The sequence below is a fragment of the Mus caroli genome, chromosome 12 (genome assembly GCF_900094665.2).
Source record: "Mus caroli chromosome 12, CAROLI_EIJ_v1.1, whole genome shotgun sequence".
Lineage (NCBI taxonomy): Eukaryota > Metazoa > Chordata > Mammalia > Rodentia > Muridae > Mus > Mus caroli.
In genome coordinates this window covers 104007743-104026737 of record NC_034581.1, presented here as the reverse complement: position 1 = coordinate 104026737, position 18995 = coordinate 104007743, and the positions used below count along the sequence as shown (strand labels likewise).

The 18995-nt window shown below is 48.5% G+C and overlaps 1 protein-coding gene across 9 annotated transcripts in view; it reads right to left on the bottom strand.

Moving 5' to 3' along the window:
- Window positions 1–5846: 5846 nt before the first annotated feature.
- The window catches only part of LOC110306444, a 31211-nt gene continuing 18062 nt past the window's right edge, over window positions 5847–18995 (bottom strand). For 6 of the 9 annotated variants that reach the window (XM_029484521.1, XM_029484523.1, XM_029484522.1 and 3 more), the window contains one exon: window positions 9351–18972. In XM_029484521.1, coding sequence (XP_029340381.1) covers window positions 18876–18972 — 97 coding nt within the window. In that variant the 3' untranslated portion in view covers window positions 9351–18875. Of the gene's footprint in view, window positions 6190–9065; window positions 9250–9350; window positions 18973–18995 lie in introns of those variants that run through there. The other 3 variants (XR_003838398.1, XR_003838399.1, XM_021178566.2) reach the window with 2 other exon arrangements.

The window sequence follows — 18995 nt, the reverse complement described above, 5'->3', positions numbered from 1 at the left end:
GTACCCTGACACACTCCAGCTCAGCCTCCATAATGGCAACTGCCAGAGAGGACAAGAGGAAAATTACAGTCATCAGGAAAAAATGTGGCCCAAGCATCACCGAGCTACAAGCCCTCTACACTGAGCCGGCAGTATCAGGGAAGCTCGGACCCTGCTCAGCTCATCCTAAGAGGGACAAAGGCTATGATTTTTCTCTCCAGAGTTATTATCCACCTCCCTGCCTCTGGTCTCTTTTGTCCAGTGGCTATCATTCAAGAGGCTAGCCATCCCTTGGAGGTAATCATCTGGACCACACCATTTGATTCTGAATATTATGGGTTGTAGAATCAGGTGGGTGGGAGAGGACACAGACAGGTGACCCTGCAGCAGCCTTGAAAAGAACAAATTGAATAATGGGAAACTGAGGCTAGAGGCCTGGGCAAATACCCAGGAGTACCTAGACAGGGAGAAAGAGCACTACTCTGTCCTTCTTCCTTTCTCTTACCCTCTCTCCCTCATTGGGGCTTGGGGGTGGGGGTCAGAGCTGGTGCTAGAACCCAGAACCTCACGCATACTAGGTAAAATTCCCATCTCCTAAGCTATACCCCAGCTCTCACCTCTCCCTGAAGTCAAGGCTGTGCCTGATGATCTGGAAGCCTATGCTGTTCTTGAAACTGCCATGTTCTGCCGGAGTCTTGTGCATGCAGCTGGGGAGTGATGTCTCTGAAGATGTGCACACTCTTCATCTCGTGAGTCGGAGTCGGCTTCACCAGTCTTTCGTTTGGCCTCCAAATCCGTTGTCGAGACATCTAGGAACTCAGCAATCACCAGTTCTTGGAAATCTTCTAAAATATCTTGGCCAGATGAGAGAAGGGATGAGAAGAGACAGTCCTCGAAGATGGCCTTGCTCTTTTGTTTCATTCCCGGGTCTAGGATTCCAGTTACTCACCAAAGAAGTTCTCGTGCACACAGTCCAAATTCAGCTGAATGTCCAGGCAGTGTCACAGAAGTGATGGTGGCACCAGAGTGTTTGTTAGCTGCTTCCTTTCCTCCACACTTCAGCTAAATAAAGAGTCATGCTGGGAGATGGGACCATGCCAGAACAGCCATAACTAATGAGAGCAAGTCCTCAGAAGCCCCCAGTACATGGGCTGCACAGTTGGTCTGTCCAGAGTCACATTCAAGGTTCTCTCCTCCAAGTGGTTACATTCTTTGTCACAGACTAAAGCCCTCCACGATGCTCTTACAGTTTCTGAATAAGTCACTATTTTTTTTTAATCTCTTATTTATTCAATTACCAGCTCTCAAGCTCAGTGGCCAGTATGGGCTCAATCAAGTCCCAAGTGGACAAAAGATGCTGCAAAGAAGTCCAGAACAAGCCTTCAGCTCCAAACATGGCCTCATCTGGTATGTCAGTGTCCATGCCTCCAATTATTTGGGAGTCTCCTTTGTGGCTGATGCAGTCTTTATAGGTGTCACAACAGTCTTGATCTGTCCCCAGCCTCAAATTCAGTGAACTTCTATTGCTGGAAGGAGGCAGCCCTTTCTTACCAGCCCTGAAGGTCTCAGCTTGACACCAGGCTTGTGAGTGGGCGTTCAGCACCTTGCTCTGGGAGAGGAGCTAAGCCGCAGATACTATGTTGGGTTACATTCCAGTCAACTTGGCATTCCTGTGGGGTCAAGGCTTGTTGGTGTATGTCCAGCCATGAACCCAGCACAACTAAAAAGCATAAAATGGTGCTTTACTGTTAGCATTATGTACTGTTGGGCAGCAATCGTTGAAAGGTCTTTATCTCCAATCCATGACATCAGCTGCCATGTTCTTACAACACTGGGTTCTGCTACCAGGAGTCTCTTTTCCACGTTTCTTCTGAAAACTTGCAACGGTCTCTCTCTTTTCTCTTATGTCATTGAATGCCATGGGCCACAGGAAAGCACTGCCATCTGCCCCCTCCAGTCTCAGGTCAAGCTTTGGACATATTCAGCCCTGTCCCAGCAAAGCCTGTAGTCTCCAAGTTTTTTCTCAATTCCAGATATCTGAGTTTTTCTCAAACATTTAAATTTGACTTTCAGCTCTAGAATACCAAAGAGGTACCTTCTTCTGGACGGATGATCTTTCTGGACACTTGAACTTCATTAGAGGATAAAGATGGGATCTCCACTCTAGAAGAACAGAGGCCTCTCTCTTGATGAACCTATCTGAGCGTCACCAGAACTGCATCTTGAGAACAATATGGAAGTCTCTCGTTCTAGACACCTGAGCTTCATTAGATACTGAAATGAAATTCTAGATATAGAAAATGAAGAAAGTCTCTATTTCTAAACAATTGAACTTCACTGAAAATGGGCTGGATTCTTGGCATTAGCATATTTCTGAACCTTTGATCATCACTGGAGACTAGAAATGCAGAATTGTAGAACACTATAAAGAGGTCTTCTGGGTATCTAAGTTTCAGGACCTTGAACCGGGATTCTAGCTCAAAAATGTTAAGGAGGACCCTCTTTCTAGACTTCTGTGTTTCTGGCATCTGTGCTTCATCAGCAAATGAAAGTGCAGTCTTTGTTCTAGAACATCATAAAGGGTCCTCTTTCTGGATAATTGGACATCAAAGATTAGAGATAGAGTTTAGCTTCTGAACAGAGTGGAGGTCCCCTTTCTAGATATCTGGACATCAGAGAGTGGGGATGGAGTCCAGGTTCTAGTACATTGTGGAACTTCTTTATGGACATCTGAACGTCATCAAAGGCTATTGATAGAGTTCTGGTTCTATAACATCATTGAGAATGCTCTTTTCTAGACATCTGTGCTTCAAAGGCTGGAGGTGGATTCTTAGGTCTGGAACATCAGAGAGGTTCCTCTTTCTGGACATCTGAGCTTCATCAAAGGCTAGAGAGAGAATCCTAGATCTGGAACATCAGAGAGGTCCCTCTTTCTGGACATCTGAGCTTCATCAATGGCTGGAGGGAGGGTCATAGTTCTGGAACATCAGAGAGGTCCCTCTTTCTGGACATCTGAGCTTCAAAGGCTGGAAGTAGATTCTTAGGTCTGGAACATCAGAGAGGTCCCTCTTTCTAGACATCTGAGCTTCATCAATGGCTGGAGGGAGGGTCCTAGTTCTGGAACATCAGAGAAGTCCCTCTTTCTGGACATCTGAGCTTCATCAAAGGCTGAAAGTAGATTCTTAGGTCTGGAACATCAGAGAGGTCCCTCTTTCTAGACATCTGAGCTTCATCAATGGCTGGAGGGAGGGTTTTAGTTCTGGAATATCAGAGAAGTCCCTCTTTCTGGACATCTGAGCTTCAAAAGCTAGAGGGAGGGTTCTAGTTCTGGAATATCAGAGAGGCCCCTCTTTCTGGACATCTGAGCTTCATCAAGGGCTGGAGGTAGAGTCTTAGGTTTGGAGCATCAGAGGAGTCCCTCTTTCTGGGCTGGAGGTAGATTCTTAGGTGTGAAAAGTTAAAGAGGTCCCACTTTCTGGACATCTGAGCTTCAAAAGCTGGAGGGAGGGTCCTAGTTCTGGAACATCAGAAGGGCCCCTCTTTCTGGACATCTGAGCTTCAAAAGCTGGAGGGAGGGTCCTAGTTCTGGAACATCAGAAGGGCCCCTCTTTCTGGAATTCTGAGCTTTATCAAAGACTAAAGGTACAGTTCTCACTCTAGTTCTCCCTCAAGAGCATCCATATTTGTGAACATCTGAACATCACTCAAGAATGGAGTCACTCCATAGTCTTAGCTCTAGAGTGACAAAAAAGAGCCAGTCTTCCTGGATATCTAAAGTTCATCAGAGAGAGATTGAGTCTTGATTCTAGAAAATCAAAGAGGTCCCTCATACATACAAACTTCAGTGGAGACAAACAAGCTAGAGTCCTAGATCAAAATTATCAAGGCGGTCTCTTTTTCTGAGCTTCTTCAAGAACCATCGTTGAGTTATAGTTTTATATTGTCCATTTCTCTGGGACATTTGGGCTTTGTGAGAGACTGGAGGTGGATTCCTGGCTCTAGAAAACTGAACAGTTTCCAGATGTTTATGCTTTGGTGGTGACTGGTCTAGACTATGAAAGACTTCCTTTAGACATAAGAGTTCTCTTAGAGGCTACAGCTGGAGCTTGGCACTAGAATATCAAAGAACTACCTCTTCCTGGTCTTCTGGGCTTGACTGAACACATGAGCGAGAGTTAAGAGTCCCAGCTCTAGAACATCACAAAAGAAAGCCCCTCCTTCTTGGTCCCTGAGGTCCATCAGAGGCCGAAGCTGGGCTCTGTGCTCTGACAAACCAAAAGAGCTTATCCTAGATGTCCAGAGTCTGTCAGAGACTGGAGTTGATGTCCTGGCCCGAGGACATGAGCAGACTCCTTAAGCTGAGTATCCTCATCAGAGGCTGGGTTGGGACTCGGGGCTGGACTATCAACACAGAACTCCACTTAGAGACACTGACAAAATGTGAGGCTTGTTTGAAAGCTGGAGATGAGTTATTTTCTCGGGAATATCAAGTCTTTTTTTTTTCCTGGACATTTGGGCTCCATCAGAAGCTGAAGTGGAGGCCTTTTCGGTAACGCAGCATGAGGGCACTCACTCTGGAAGCCTGAGTTTTGTAAGAAAGCTCTGCTCTTCATAAGAAGAGTTCTTCTGGGCTCTTGGACTCTCTCGGTTGGGCTCAGCTTCTGGAGGCACGTCTTCTCACGGTTGTCCGCACTGCGACTCATCAATCACACATGCCAAAGTCCCCATCAGGGCTGGTACTGGCTCTTCCAGGCTGGGTCATGCCCAGTTCTTAAAGATGGTGCTCTTGGCAGGGGGTGTTCAGACGGTCGTTGCTAAAGAGCATACAGCTGCACTTGCCAGGTGCTTCTCGGTTCGAATGAGGAAGTGGGGGGAAGGAGGAAAGACAGAAGGGGGGAGAAAGAGAAGGATAGAGGAGGAAAAAAGAAGAGAGAGGAGAAAGGGGAACATGAAGAATCAAAAGAAAAAGCAAAGACATATGTAGGGAAGAGGCAGAGGAAGAAAAAAGGCAGAAGAGGAAGGAGAGAAAGAAAATGGATGAAAAGAGGGAAGAGGAGAGAAGGGGAGGGGTGACGTTGGCGGTGGCAGTGGCGATGCAGCAGTGATCTTAGTAGATGCTGGTCGCGGTGTGGCAACTGTGGTCTTGGTAGACATGTGGCAGCTGTAGTGACTATGACTGCCATCTTCCTCTTTGCTGGGGTGATGTTCGTGTCATCTGCTCTCCCAAAACTCAGCTCCATTTCCCATCCCCTTGCTCCCAATTCCCTCCTCTCAGCTGCTCAGACAGCCCGACTGTCCCCCCCCCCAGGCCCCTCAGAAGCCATGAGGGTAGGGCTCACCTCCCCAAGCTCAACCAGCATACCTGATGCCAGGCATCATGAATGTCTGAGCACTCACTCAGACCCATTCAGGAACCACTTTTGTAGAAGCTGTGTTGGCCCCAAGTCCCAGTGGGACCAACCCATCTGGGTCAAGATGACGCCTCAGCTAGGGCCCTGGCATAGCCCCGGGGAGTGTGGAGGGCAAGGGGGGTGCACAGAACTCAGCCCCGGAGCAACATTTTCTCTGGAGCTCCAAGGACCGGAGCTGTGAGCCCCTCAGGCTCCAAAGCCAGACCTCCCACAGCTCTTGCATGGCTTCATTTCCAGAAGGAAACTGGCATCCCGAGCACACGAGGAAATGGTTCTCCTAAACCCACCAAGCACAGGCCCTTCATTGGGCCCCAGTGTATCCATCTCTTAAGCACACACAGGGCAGCACAAAGGTGACTTTCTGGGGTTTGAGGCAACTCCTCTACCCCACTACACTACAAAAGGAAGCCCCAGCAAGACACCCACCCTCCCTCATATTAGTAGCACACCCATCACTGCTTTAGTTAAGACAAGAAATTTATTGAAAGCACCATGAGCCACCAGGCCCCATGCTTCTAAGCACATCGCGGCTGCCTCACAACAGCCCTGTGAGGTAGGAATCTGAGCCCATTTCACAGATGTGGACTCAACAGTGAAGACTCAACAGCCTTTCCCCCCACCCCCGCCCCAAGTCTCAGGGTCCATGGGTAGGGATCAAGGCCACATGCCTGACCCCAGGGTCAGCACAGTTCATCAGTCAGTAGGTGGGTCTCTCTACTCAAGGGGAGGCCAGGGTCCAGAGTCTTGGGTCCAGCATGTCCCACAGGAAATGTGCAAGGCGTCCCCGTGGCTGTGGAGGCTGAGAGAGACACAGCTGCAGATGAAGCCATCTGCTCCCCATCCCCGTGGTAGATTAAGAGTTTTCATGCACTAGGCAGGGTAGGAACTGGAGGGGGCAACCCAGCCCTGTGCTCAGAAAGCCTGAGCTATGTAGAAGGCCCAACTTCTAGGCAGCCATGGGGGTGGGGCAACACCTACACACCAGCTCCTGACCTCACAGACCTATTCTAGGATTTTCCATCTTTCTTATACCACCCCCAAGACTTCTAGCCAATTCACAGTCTTAAACCTTGGTGGTTTTCCTAAGACTTTGGCCTTGCCCTCCTAGAGGGGTGTTCTAAATATTCTAAATATTCTTCCTGGTCTTGTATCTCAATGCACCACTTGTACCTCAATGCCTCCCACCAAAACTGCTGAATCCTAACATTTGAAAGCAATGTTTCTCCAGAGCTGGGTAGGTGCTACCCTCCTGCCCTCCACTCTGTCCGAGTCTCACATGGACCTGAAGTTTCAGAAACTAAGGTATATCTGTACCCAGGACCCACCTCCACAACAGCCAGTATGGGTTAGCAGACATGAGCACCTGCATACCAAGCAACAAAACACTAGTTTTCACACACACACACACAAAAACTCACTGAATCCCCCAATCAAACCAGGTTGGTTTGACTCTTTCTAGGATACGGCAAACAGCCAAGGCCACCACACATTCTACAAGGGGCAAGGATGAACAGAACTCAGGCCTTGATTCTCATGAGCCAACATATGATGGGCAGTCACTAATGACACCCTTTGTGCAGGAAGAGAAACTAAGGCTGGGGATGATTCAGGCAAGCTGCTCAAGGTTCATTTGGAAGAAAAAAACAAAAACAAAAACAAAAACAAAAACAGGTCTGATGCCCAAATGGGTAAGACCCTGGGAACCCACACACACACCCATGTGCCTATGGAGCACTCTATAGAAAACAAGAATTCAAGGTCTGGGGTACAATCTCCCCAGACTGCCAGGTGCTTGAGGCTGTACTCCAAACCTCACCAGTAACTTCTAAGTCAATGCTGATTGTCACCAATGGTGGGAACAAAGGCTTTGGGGGGGGGGATAATCTCCTTTCACCCTGGGAGAGGGGCCTCAGTGATGATATGGGCACAGCCAAGTCCACCTTAGAATTTGGGAATTGCCAAACAACTCCTGTTCAGAATCACTCAGGTCAAAATATCAATGAGGACATTTTAGCCCTCAGAAAGTTTTATTCTGGACATAATATCTCTAAAGCCGTGTTTCTACCAAGAAGGGTATCCTGAAGCTGACTAGATCCTGGGGAAAGTCCTTAAAGACCTCCTCGTCACCCGCCTATCCACATTCACTTAGCCTTCCCTACTTCATCGTGGAGCAAGTATTAGGTGCCCACTACTTCAAGAGGCAGGGTGACATTGAGTTGGAGCAAGCCTAGAGCTTAGTCACAATCTAAGCATTCCCTTTTTGCCAGGCCCCTGGTTTCCCTTTCGTTACTTCCAAGAGACACAAGCTACCTAATAGTCACCCAAAAACCTGGCCCACAAGGGACCAAAGGCCCATCTGAGACCAGGCACCTAGGCACAGAGTCAAAATTACCTGAGCAAATGACCCGACCCACATGTGCCTACCACGAGACCCCAGAGCACAGAAGCAAAGGTTCCAAGAAGTTGTCAAAGACAGGATGAACTGTAGCAGTCACATTGCAGGGTCAGACACAGCCTGAGGGAGGCAGAATCAGGATTTTGATAATGGAGTATGATAGGGAAAGACATGGCGGCCAGAGGGAACAATGAAAAAAACAGGCTCCTGAACCCGAGGACACAGTGACAACACCAAGGGTTTAAGAGCATCTAGGGCTGAGACACCAGGGCTTTGAAAGCCAGAGTAACACAAGGAACTGAGCAGAGTCTGGGCTTCTGTGCGCGCGGGGGGGGGTGGGGGGGTGGGGGTGGGGGCTTCTTGGCGTGGACTTGGAACAAGTGGACTTGGAACAAGAGTGGAAAAGTAGAAGGCTGCTCGCCCAGATTCACAGGACAAGGACTAGGGATGGAAGTCCAACATCATAGAAAGTCCCTCGTGGGAAATGTGAATCTCAGACAGACATTGACTGGGACACTATGGGACTGGGAGACCTGGAAGGACACAGCCTCCTTGCTCCTCCCTTCAAGCCTTACCCTGCCAGGAAACTACTAGGTGGATAGTGGGACACAAAGCAGACAGGAGACCACTCTGAGTGCATGCCAGGATCAGGCGGGGGTGAGCCTAAGACTCTGGGCTTGCTGAGATTTTATTTGGTGGAGTGGAAAGAGTCAGTCACACAGGAATGTGACTATTGTCCCTGGGTCTCAGTCTGCCCATCCATAGAACGGGACCATGCTGAGGACAACAGTAAAGTGTGTAAACCTAAGCTCAGTCCAAAGCAGAATTGGGTGTAGAGAAGCTAATTTTCCTCATCTCCTGGCAGAGGAAGAAAGGGGGAGGGGGAAGGAGAACAGCCGTCCAGACCTACCAGCTAAAAGTGAGAGAGCAGTAAGAAAAAAATCCAAGGATGTCATTATTCGGAAGCCCCTCTATTGACCCTTGGTTCTTGGCACTGTCCCAGGGGGCAGATATGCACACACCACATACACAGAAACACAAGCTTGAAGAAGCATCTACCAGCAGACACCACCCCTCCTACTACCCCAAAGCACAGTGGCCCAGCCAGCCTTGGCCTTCACATAACCTGCAGCATCAGCCACCATGATGGAAAGGAAGGGAAGGCCAGGGAACCACAGAGGGACTTAGACGCTAACATGCATGAATGAACCACATCAGATTTAGCCAGGACCACACACACAGCCAGCCTTGAATACCACATCGACTGCTGGATATACAACCTCAGCGTCCACAGTGAGACTCTTTATTCAGTGACCACTAATAACGGCATAGGTTGTGATTTCAAGCCAACCCCATCATGGCACCATCCCTGGTGACAGCCAGCATGGACATCACACTGTTACCGCCGATCAGCCCTTAGCCCTCACAACAACCCTGTGAGGTAGGCTTGCCAGTGACACACACCTGAGAGAGAAGAAGACTACGGGTCAGAGGGGCAGAGACACAGCTTAGTGGCCCTGTCAGATCACACCTAGGTGAGTTCTAAAAGAAACAGACTCTCAGCAGAAAGCAGGAGTTTCTTTACTTAGCATGAAAGACAACAAGGCAAGGTGCAAAAGCAGCCCAGGACAACAGTGGCTGCTTAACAGGTTAAGGAAGAGAGACTTGATATGGGTTCAGATACATTCTCCATTACAAACCACTGAATGAGACCATACACATCTGCCCCTAGGACCTGTTACAATTGTTAGCTGCTCATCTATCTACACAAATACAACAGAAGGTCACTGAAGCCCTACCCCTGGCCAGGCACTGTGGTAGGCACCAGATCTCAGGCAGTTTGGCCTGATGCTGTTAGTGGGAGAGAGGACATTGGGAAAGGGACAATGGGGTCTGCCAGATCGTGCCAAGTGCTCCCCTGGGAAGAGCCTTTTGGAGAGGGATGTAACTAGGTGCCATATACAGTTCTGAGTCAGAGGCTTGGTCCTCAGTCAGAGAGCTAAAGACAACCCCAACCTCTCCTAGAGGTAGGTGTGGATGTGTCCGAGGGGGGCGGAGGGCACGGGTACTATCTAAAGAGTCCCCCATCCTGTGGTGTTAAAGTCTCTATTTTATAGGAAAATACACAAATTTAACAGAAACAAACTATTCCCCACTATACCCAAGCAAGGCCACCTCCACTCCAGGGCTAGGGTTGCCAATGCTCTGGCACACCCCCAGGGACACATACACTGCCTTTTAGGGTCACAGTCAGAAGTGTCCAGTTATACCAATCCTCACAACAGCCCTGAGGCAAGATCCATCACACAATTTGTCCAGCTCCAGGTTCTGGCCTTGCCGCCCCTACTGCTTCCAGTGGGAGGAGAACTCAGAAGAGACCTGTGCCCTCTTCCCCTTCACAGCAGAAAGCTGAAAGGAGGCCTCCCCTAGCATGGGTCCTCCTGAAACACACAGGGGTTTGCAAAGTGCCACGTGCCTTGCTCGCCTGGGTCTGCGAATGGATTATTCAGAAAGGGCATTGGGACATGATCCTTGTCACCTGTACGAGCAACCATCTCCTGCAATTTTCTCTAAAAAGGAGCCAAGCATTAGCTGAGCTCCAAAGTGGCCAGAATGGCTCTCAGATCATCCTCGTAGAAGAACAGAGTGTCTCACAGCCTTGAAAGCCTGCTTGCAGCCAGAGGCAGCTGCTTTGTGCTTAGTCCACTCCTCATTTGGGCCTCTTAAGGATCTGGGCTATGATTTCTGAGCACCCAGGGAACACAGTTTGCTGATTACTAATCAACCTAGTTTTGTGAGGAACAAAATTGGAGAGAGCAATCAAGCTGGCAATAGAACTCAGACCTGAAGTTTGAATTGAAATCAAGGAGCTCCTCTTATTGGCCACACAAACACAGCTTCTTTACAAATGTCCCCATCTTTTCTTTCAAAGGACAGCGGTGCAATGGGTGCTTGTGAGCTGGCTCTAGTATAGCACTAGCTAATTTTTTGTTTTTAAAGAGATGCTTGCTGGCTGTAAGAGAATGAATGAATGAAGGTGCGAAGGAATGGGCACACGAGTCACAACCACTGCCATCTGGTGGAGGAAGCTGCAAAGGTGAAGGCCAAGCTCATGACAGGGACCATGCACCAGGCAGTGTGAAGCCTGGGGAGGCAGCTCCGGGGATGGTGGGAAGGGCCAGCCCCAGGGCACTCTGGGAATCTGGCCCTCCGGGATCACAGGAGAAGGGTGTGAGGTGTGAGAAGCCTTATGGAGAAAAAGCTGTGGTGATAGGGGTCCAGCTGGGACGTGCTCAGAGCCGTGACCTAGGAGGAGGAGGCTGTGAATGGGGCCCTTGCTTCATGACCACAGCCCATGGTATCACACAGCTTGCCCAAGGTGAAGGGGTTTGCTTTCAGGAGAGGGAGAGAGGTCCAAAGCACCAGGTCAAGTGATGGAGGCCCAATGTGTGTATGCATGGATGGATGAATGGATGGATGGATGGATTGACTGACAGATGGCTAGATGGATAACCAGATGGACAGATGGATGGATGAATTAAAGTCAGTTGAAGTCACCACTGGCTTTCCAAGCTTCAATGTCCAGATAAGCATGGGGTGAGAGGGCTGAACACAGGCAGACACGCTGAGTGCTATAATAGAGTGTGGGAGGGAGTTCTGGATGGCAGCATGAGCTCCCCCGGAACACACACCCTACCCAGATGGCTATAACTGCCCTGTGAGCAGGATGGGAAGAGCCGAGACCATAAAATGGCCTTGCTCCTAGAACTAACCTGAGGGTCACATCAGTCCTGAACTGAATTTCTCATTCATTCCCTAAATTAAGACCACAACTGCCACTGAGGTGCATAGGAAGACTAGAGCTAAGGGATGTATAAAGACAGAGCACTAAGAAGCCAGTTCCTGTAAGAAATGGCCTCAGAGACTACACCCCAGAACAGGGGAGAGGCATATATGTAGTCTATCACTCAGGAGGACAAGGTGGAGGACTGCCACACCACAAGAGGTCCAGAGGACAGGTCAGGGCTCATAAGCTAGAAAGGCATGGTGAACCCAGACACAAGCCTAAAAATGTTTTCTACCTGCTGGTGCAAGATATCAGCCTCCCTGTTTTCCAGGGTAAGTAAATTCGAATGCCAAGCTACCTGGAAGTCAGCTGAGCCTCCCACATCATTCTGTAGATATCTTTGAAAGGCCATTGCCTAGTCTAAGGACACCCTCAACCAAGAGCCTTAAAGAGCCATGAGCCACTGGACTTGGACAAACAGTTCACAGAAGATAAGATACAATTTGTTAACAAACATGGGTGAAAAGTATTCAGCCTTCATTAGTAATTAGAACAAGTTTTACACACACAAAAGCATTTTTTAACAGAGAGGCGAGGAAAGTCAGCAGACACCTTAAATACTAATACATCAGTTTAAATGCTAATACATTATCAGACAAGATAAAATACTGTAGGCTTTCTTCAATCAACCAACAGCCATTCAAACATCGTTACCCTTTCATCCAAGAAACTCAACCACAGAGAATATATCCATCCATTAATTCACTCACTCAGCCATTCATCCATTCATCCATTCATCTATCCTCTCATCTGCCTGCCAATCTTTCAATCACTCAATCACTCATACCTATCCACCCTTACACACACACACACACGCACACGCACACGCACACGCACACGCACACATGCAGTCAACATTCATAGACATCCTACAAGAAATACAGAGCACAGTTCCACAAGCTCCTTGCCCTGAGTGGGCTCACAGTCTAGCAGAAGGAAGCAAGGAGAAAAGAAAGGAACCATGGGAAGAGCTAGATGTAGGGGGCGCTAGGGATGCTGGGAAAGCTGGTTGTGCAAAGCCATTAGTTATGGTGTGATCGGTAATATAAAATAAAAAACAGGAAAGGGGATGAACACGCATCAGCAACAGTAAGATGGGTAGATCATGACGTCATAGCCATTCAATGGAACCCAAGCAGGTGAGCGAGACCATGGAGCAACAAAAACGTGGACAGCAAGATGCTCATTGCAACAGACACAAAACACCAACAGAAAAGTAAGCACTGCCAATGGAGCTTTAAAAAAAAAAAAAAAAAAAGATGCCCGTTAAATGGAAAAAAAATTAAAAAAAAAACTGCTCATAAGAATTTGGAGGGCAGAAAGGAAGATGGAGCACGGGGAGGCAGAGTTGGGGATGTCTTTCTTCCCCCTGCTCTGAGTTACATATCTTTACATTAACAACTTCACCTCAGAAAACACCAGGGCCTTTGACCTACCTGCCCTAAAAGTGGGCTCAAAGTAGCGGGGGGAGCCGAGGAGAGCTGTAGGTCCCAGTATTATCAGAGAAAGGATGTTGTGGTTTGCATAGGATTTTCGATCAAAAGACAAAATTTGCCTTCTTTTATAATGTTGAGAGGAAAAGCAAATATGTCTAAGACAGCCCTGAGCGGGCAGAAGCGCTGGGAGCACATGCAGACCGCCCTCCCCACAGGAATCCTAGGGAACCCTGCCGCGGACTCTCAGAACCCCGAGAGACATTTGTTATTCCAGTTCAGATTAAGAGTCAAAGCAACTAGATCCCAAGGTGACATGGCAAAGTCACCTACCCAAGCCCTTGTTCCTCCCAAGATCCCACTGACCCACAGTAACCCATGGTACCCACTCCAATCTTCTGGCATGAAGGTTGAGACAAGGCCCACCTAGAGACCCATCCCCATGCTGCCCCATGTCACTGACTTCACAGCTGTAGCCCACATGTAGTCCCAGCATTCTCCTCTGCACCCAACCCCACCTTGTCACCTTGGCTGACTCTCTAAAACAGCTGGAAATGAACCCCATGCAAAGGCCATTCTCTTCTGAGCATCTCCACCCGCCCCCTCATCTCACTCCGTCACTCAGACTTGTGTGGACAATCTTCCGGAGCCAGGTCAGCAGTTGTCCCAAGGATGACAAACGCCCCAGATTCTGAAACAGGAGGCCATCAGACCCCTGCGGCCCCAGCTCCACGTCAGGCCCACGTGGCGTTGCTCACGTGGCCCAGACACGTGGTGCTGGGGGCACAGAAGGTGGCTTCTGACAAGGTTAGGCTGTGTCTTCCACGATCGGAGGCGGCTGGCGTCTATCGGGGCCTACGCTAAAAACCTTGAAGCTAGAAGCGTAGGGAGCGCCCATCTTCCTTCTTCAGTCATCTCAAAACGCTTCTTCCAGGGGCCCCTCCGCCTTGCTGGTGTCTCAGACCCTCAGCAACTCAGGTAGCAGCAGCCCCACCCTCCCCAATCTTCCGTACCTTCTCTCTAAGCTTCTAACTAAGCCTGCACTCAGCCCTCAAAGCCCCCTTGCCGTAGAGCCCATCTGTCCACTCTGTTCTTGGGTCTGCACATGCTCCCTTGATCCAGCCAAGCTATTAGCCTCCTGTTGGGCACTGGACAAGAATCTGGTTTGGATTGGTTTGGTTTGGATTTTAGCACCCCCAATAGGAATTGAAAAGTCAAGGAGGGCTGTGACTTTTTTTTTTAATAGTCAGACACAAGCATACAACACACAACTCTACAAAATCTTGTCCACAACAGAGAAAGAAAACTGGGCAGAAGCAAAGAGTCCCAGGGGATGGGGGACACTAGAATAAACAACTCTCCAGGTCTCCCCCAGCAGCCCACGGAGGCCAATAAGACAGATTCAATACACAGTACAAACTCCCATTTTACTGGTTACATACACAGGTTTAAACATTCTGGAAGATGGGCCTTGAAACGGGCTCCAGGGGTGGCATATCTGGGACCTAGGCAGGGGTCCACTCTCTGAGTTGAAGGGTAGGCTTAATCTCAGAGATACTTGCTTCACCGGGGCCTCTTGGGCCTCTGGGCTTCAGGTCAAGCTCACTTTGTCTGCACCTTGGTGTAAGTCACACTCAAGATGGTAGACAGTAGCAGACAAAGCCTCCTATCCCCTGCCCTCCTCCTGCCCTTTGGCTGGCTAAGCCCCTTCACATCAGGATCAGAAGAGATCCTTTCCCAGAGAGGAGACAAGGTACCCACTGGGCATAGCGCCCCCTATTCATACAATTATCTCCACAGCCCCAGGCCTGAGCCCTTCCCTCCTATCCACGTCTACGGAAAGGGCACTGTGCAGGGATGTGTCTATGGACTGAAGATGTGACAGACAGTGAAATGGCCCCCAGCAAGCAAAAAAATGGCCATGGTGATCCATAGCTGCTCCCAGTCAGTTAGGCTGTGTGGAAGCAGCTTGTGGTGGGCCAAGAGCTATCTATTACCAATCCCAGTCAGCAAATAGCACATGCAAGCTCCTCCCTGCCTCCTTGCCTACCCCCTTCCCTCTCTTCCTGCAATATTGTTGCCATCCTCTCTTCCTTCACAAAAGCAGTAAGATTTGATTCCTTTGGGGACAACAAGGGCTCAGCTTTAAACAAGCCAAGCCGTAGCCTCAGATTTTAGACCCCCCCCCCCCCCGGCACCTCTCGTGTAGTTTCCATTCCTTTTCTATCCATCTGCCCAGTCCCACCTGCTTCAGATTTCACCTCTCTCCTCCTGCCCTGACAAACTCACTTTTCTAAGTCCGGGTGTGCAGAATAGTCAAAGCCATGCTGAGCCTACCCCAGGAGTCTCAGCCCCATCTCTCAGATCTCGCTTCCCTCCCTTCCTTGTTTTTTCTCCCAGTCTTAGTTTGGATGGTTTTTTTTTAAATCTATTAATTTCCTGTGAACATAATTGTATTACACATGCAAAGCAAACATCGCCTCCCTCGTGTATCTGGGCTTGCAATCTTCTCCCTCTTTCTGGTCACCTTTTACATTTAAGTATTTTCCGTTATTTATGGCTCTCCGCTGCATGTATTTTATTACAGCAATGGAAGGTGCAGCCTTGTTTGGGGGCCATGGTGTTCTTCGATTTTTCACGCATTCTTTGAGAGGTATAATGTATTTATCTATTTAAGGACTATGCATGGGAACTCATTACTATTTCTGTCCAGACAGCCTCTCTTAATTACCCATTCATCATGTTGCTTGTTTTATTATCTTTCTCTCCTTTTTTGCGTCTTTTTTTTTTAATTCTCTCCATTCTCCCTCCCCTTAAGAACCTGGGTCTGGATTACCTCATCGATCTTTAGGATTAATGAAAGCCTCGTTATTAATCCTCGTGGACATTCCTCTTCCGAGGCACCCACCGATCGCTTCCCCTCTTTGCTACTTTCTCATTTCCTCTCCTCGCCTCTCTTTCATTTGCTCTCATGCCTTTCCCTTCCCCTCTTCTCCCTGCAACTTCTCACGAAAGGACCTCAGGTGCCCAGAACAAGATGAGCAAAAGTCCCATGGGCCACTCCTTATTGGCTGCTCTAGCCATTTCCATTTCTAATTCAGTCATGTGTGCTCATTCATCCTTTCTGTCACTCCTTTATTTCAATATTTATTCTTTTATTTATGGACCTCAGGTGCACAGATTTAGATTAAGCGTGATCTGAAGGTCCCAAGCCTTCTCCACTTGGGTCTGCCTGCAGCTCTTTTGTTATTTAATCTCCTGTGCTGGTGCTTGGGTTCAGGAGATATTTAGCTATCTCAGGAGCCCAGTTTTGAATTAAGCAGAATTCTTGCTGTTCTCTCTCTCCTCCCTATGCGACCCTCTCAGGCATGTCTCCAGGATATTCATTATGTCCTCAGCCTTTTCGCTGTGTCTGTCTGTCCTGTCTCTCTTCCGTATTGCATGTGTCTTCCTTTATCTCCTTTGTACATTTTTTTAAATCTCTGACAGGGCTTGAGTTGGCCACAGTGATGAACTAAAGTCACCGCTTCCGGCTCATCCTTATGTGGTCATCCCTAAACTTGTTTCTTTTTGTTATTTTCATCTTGACACACCCAAGAGATACGCATTCCCCATATTTAAACACTTATCTTAAGAACTGCTGCTTCCTCTTGTGTTCCTCTAACTCTTTCCCACCTCTTCCTATTTCTCTATCTTCCAACTGATCGAGCTCTTTGTCCCAAAACCATCAAAAACAACATTTACAACCTCTGGGCTATAATTTTGTTTCCTGTGTTTGTCTTGCCAGGCGGAGATGGAACCCAGAACTTGGCACATGCTAGGCAACAGCTTCATCCCTTGGACCCAGCCCATCCCATCCCAGGGCCTCAATTTTGAATTAATATGGATGACTTGTGTTAAACAAGCCGCGCTCCTAGACTTCATTGTCCCCACTTATTCTCTTCTGGACTCCTTTTCATTTCTTCCCCATCTTATTGTTAGTCTCTATCACTCCCTCGCCCTTTTATTCTCCAGGAGATCAGATGACCCTGGGGCTCAGCAGCACCCTCCCCCTAAGAGCAAATGCAAATCTTTTTTCCCATCCATTCATTTGTACGCTCGGACTTCCATTCAGTCTTTCTTTTCATTTCAATACTGGTTTCTGCACTTCCAGAGGGCAGGTGCACCTAATTGGATACATCATAATCTGCTATTAATGGGCCTCGCCTCCATTGCCCTATTGAAGCCCTCCCTGACATATTGATGCCTGAAAGGTCTCTTGGTCGGGTGGGTCATTGTCCATCTCAGAAGCACAGACGGGAATTAACCAGTCTGCTGACACAGCCTCTCATCCCACCCCTAGCCAGGCCTTCCAGCTACATTCATCTACCTATTTGTGAGCCTATTGTTACCTTTCTTCTTCTCCTTTGTCACTGGCTCTCTTTCTCAGCTGCACAGGCTGGTGAATTGAGTCACCTGCAAGCGTCCCTCCACAGCACCTGCACTCCACTCCCTATTGCTTTCTATCCTCTATGCCTTTCACATCTACCATCCTTTCTTCCAGCTTTCCTTCTTTTTAGTATTTAAGCCTTTCTTTTCTTTGCTGGTAGAGTTAAGTGGTCAGATTGCGAAGCCTAGCTTAACCCTGCCCTGAAGCAGCTCCTCATCTGTTCTCTCTCTCTCTCTCTCTCTCTCTCTCTCTCTCTCTCTCTCTCTCTCTCTCTCTCTCCCCCCCCTGTCTTGTTACAGTTTCCTATGTGTCCTCTCTTTCTCACTTGCTGCCTCTCATCCCCTTGGAGCTGGGGTACCCAGACAGGATTAACGATCCACCAGCACCTCGATATTAACCTAGCTGGGTTCTCTTTGCATGCTCACATGTCCCCTCGTATTTTGTAAGCATCTTGTTCATTTGCTTGTTTTCTCCCTTTCCTGATCACGCCATTGTCTGTCTGTTTATATTAAGGGGCTTCAAAAACCTCAGAGCTCGTTTTGACAGCTCTTTCTTCTGTTATGTAAGATTCCTTCTTCAATTAAAAAAAAAAAAAAACTCCTTGGGTCCACGATGACCCAATACCAGTCTGTCCGTGGCCCTCTCTGCCTATCAGAGCTCACCATTCTATTGAACATTTAACAAACGCCTGGGCACCCGTGAGACAGAATGGTGACTGTGCACTCTGTGACTTGCTCTCTATTCCTTCATACTGTTGTCACTCACCCAGCTAAACATGCATTATGTGATGTAACACACACCAGTGAAACAGCCTCCCAGCAAGAAAACCAGAGCACCCGTGCCCTCTTGGCCCTTCTTACTTCCTCCCACCATGTTAACCACCAAAGTGTGCAAACCCGTAGCCCAGAAACACACACAAATGGCAGATGTGGGGCAAACACAGCATATGTTCTTTTACCCCCAGATTCTCCCAGGGTTTACCCTAGACATACAAGGAGCAAATCTGAGACTAGCCCCCCTCCTTCCCCAGACCCCCTTGGCAGGGTAGACACTTCCCCTTCTGCCCCTCTGGGCTCTAGTGAATGGCCATCCCCATGAGAAACCTGTTTCAAGACCCCTGAATACATAGAGACACAAACATAGTACGGTCTTCCTGGTGGGAAACGACGGAACAGAGTCCATTTGTAAATAGGTGGCTTTGTCTACAGCAATATAAAAATATTTTGGCCTTTCAAGACAGATACAAAAGAAAGTCCCCATGACTGTCCCCAAGTGTCTCAGTCCTAAACAATAAAGAACTTGAAGAGGTTTTGATGGAAACTTTGAAGACAGAAAACCTGCCCATTATGTTTTCCAGACATTTCCAGGGGGTGAGCTCAGGTCATGGAGGCTTGAAGCCTATTTGAGAAGCTGGTCTCTCGGCCTGCATTTTCTCCTCAGCCCTTTGAAGGCCCCAGCTCACAAGGGCGCTTCCAATCCTAGTTAGTACAAGAGCCAGAGG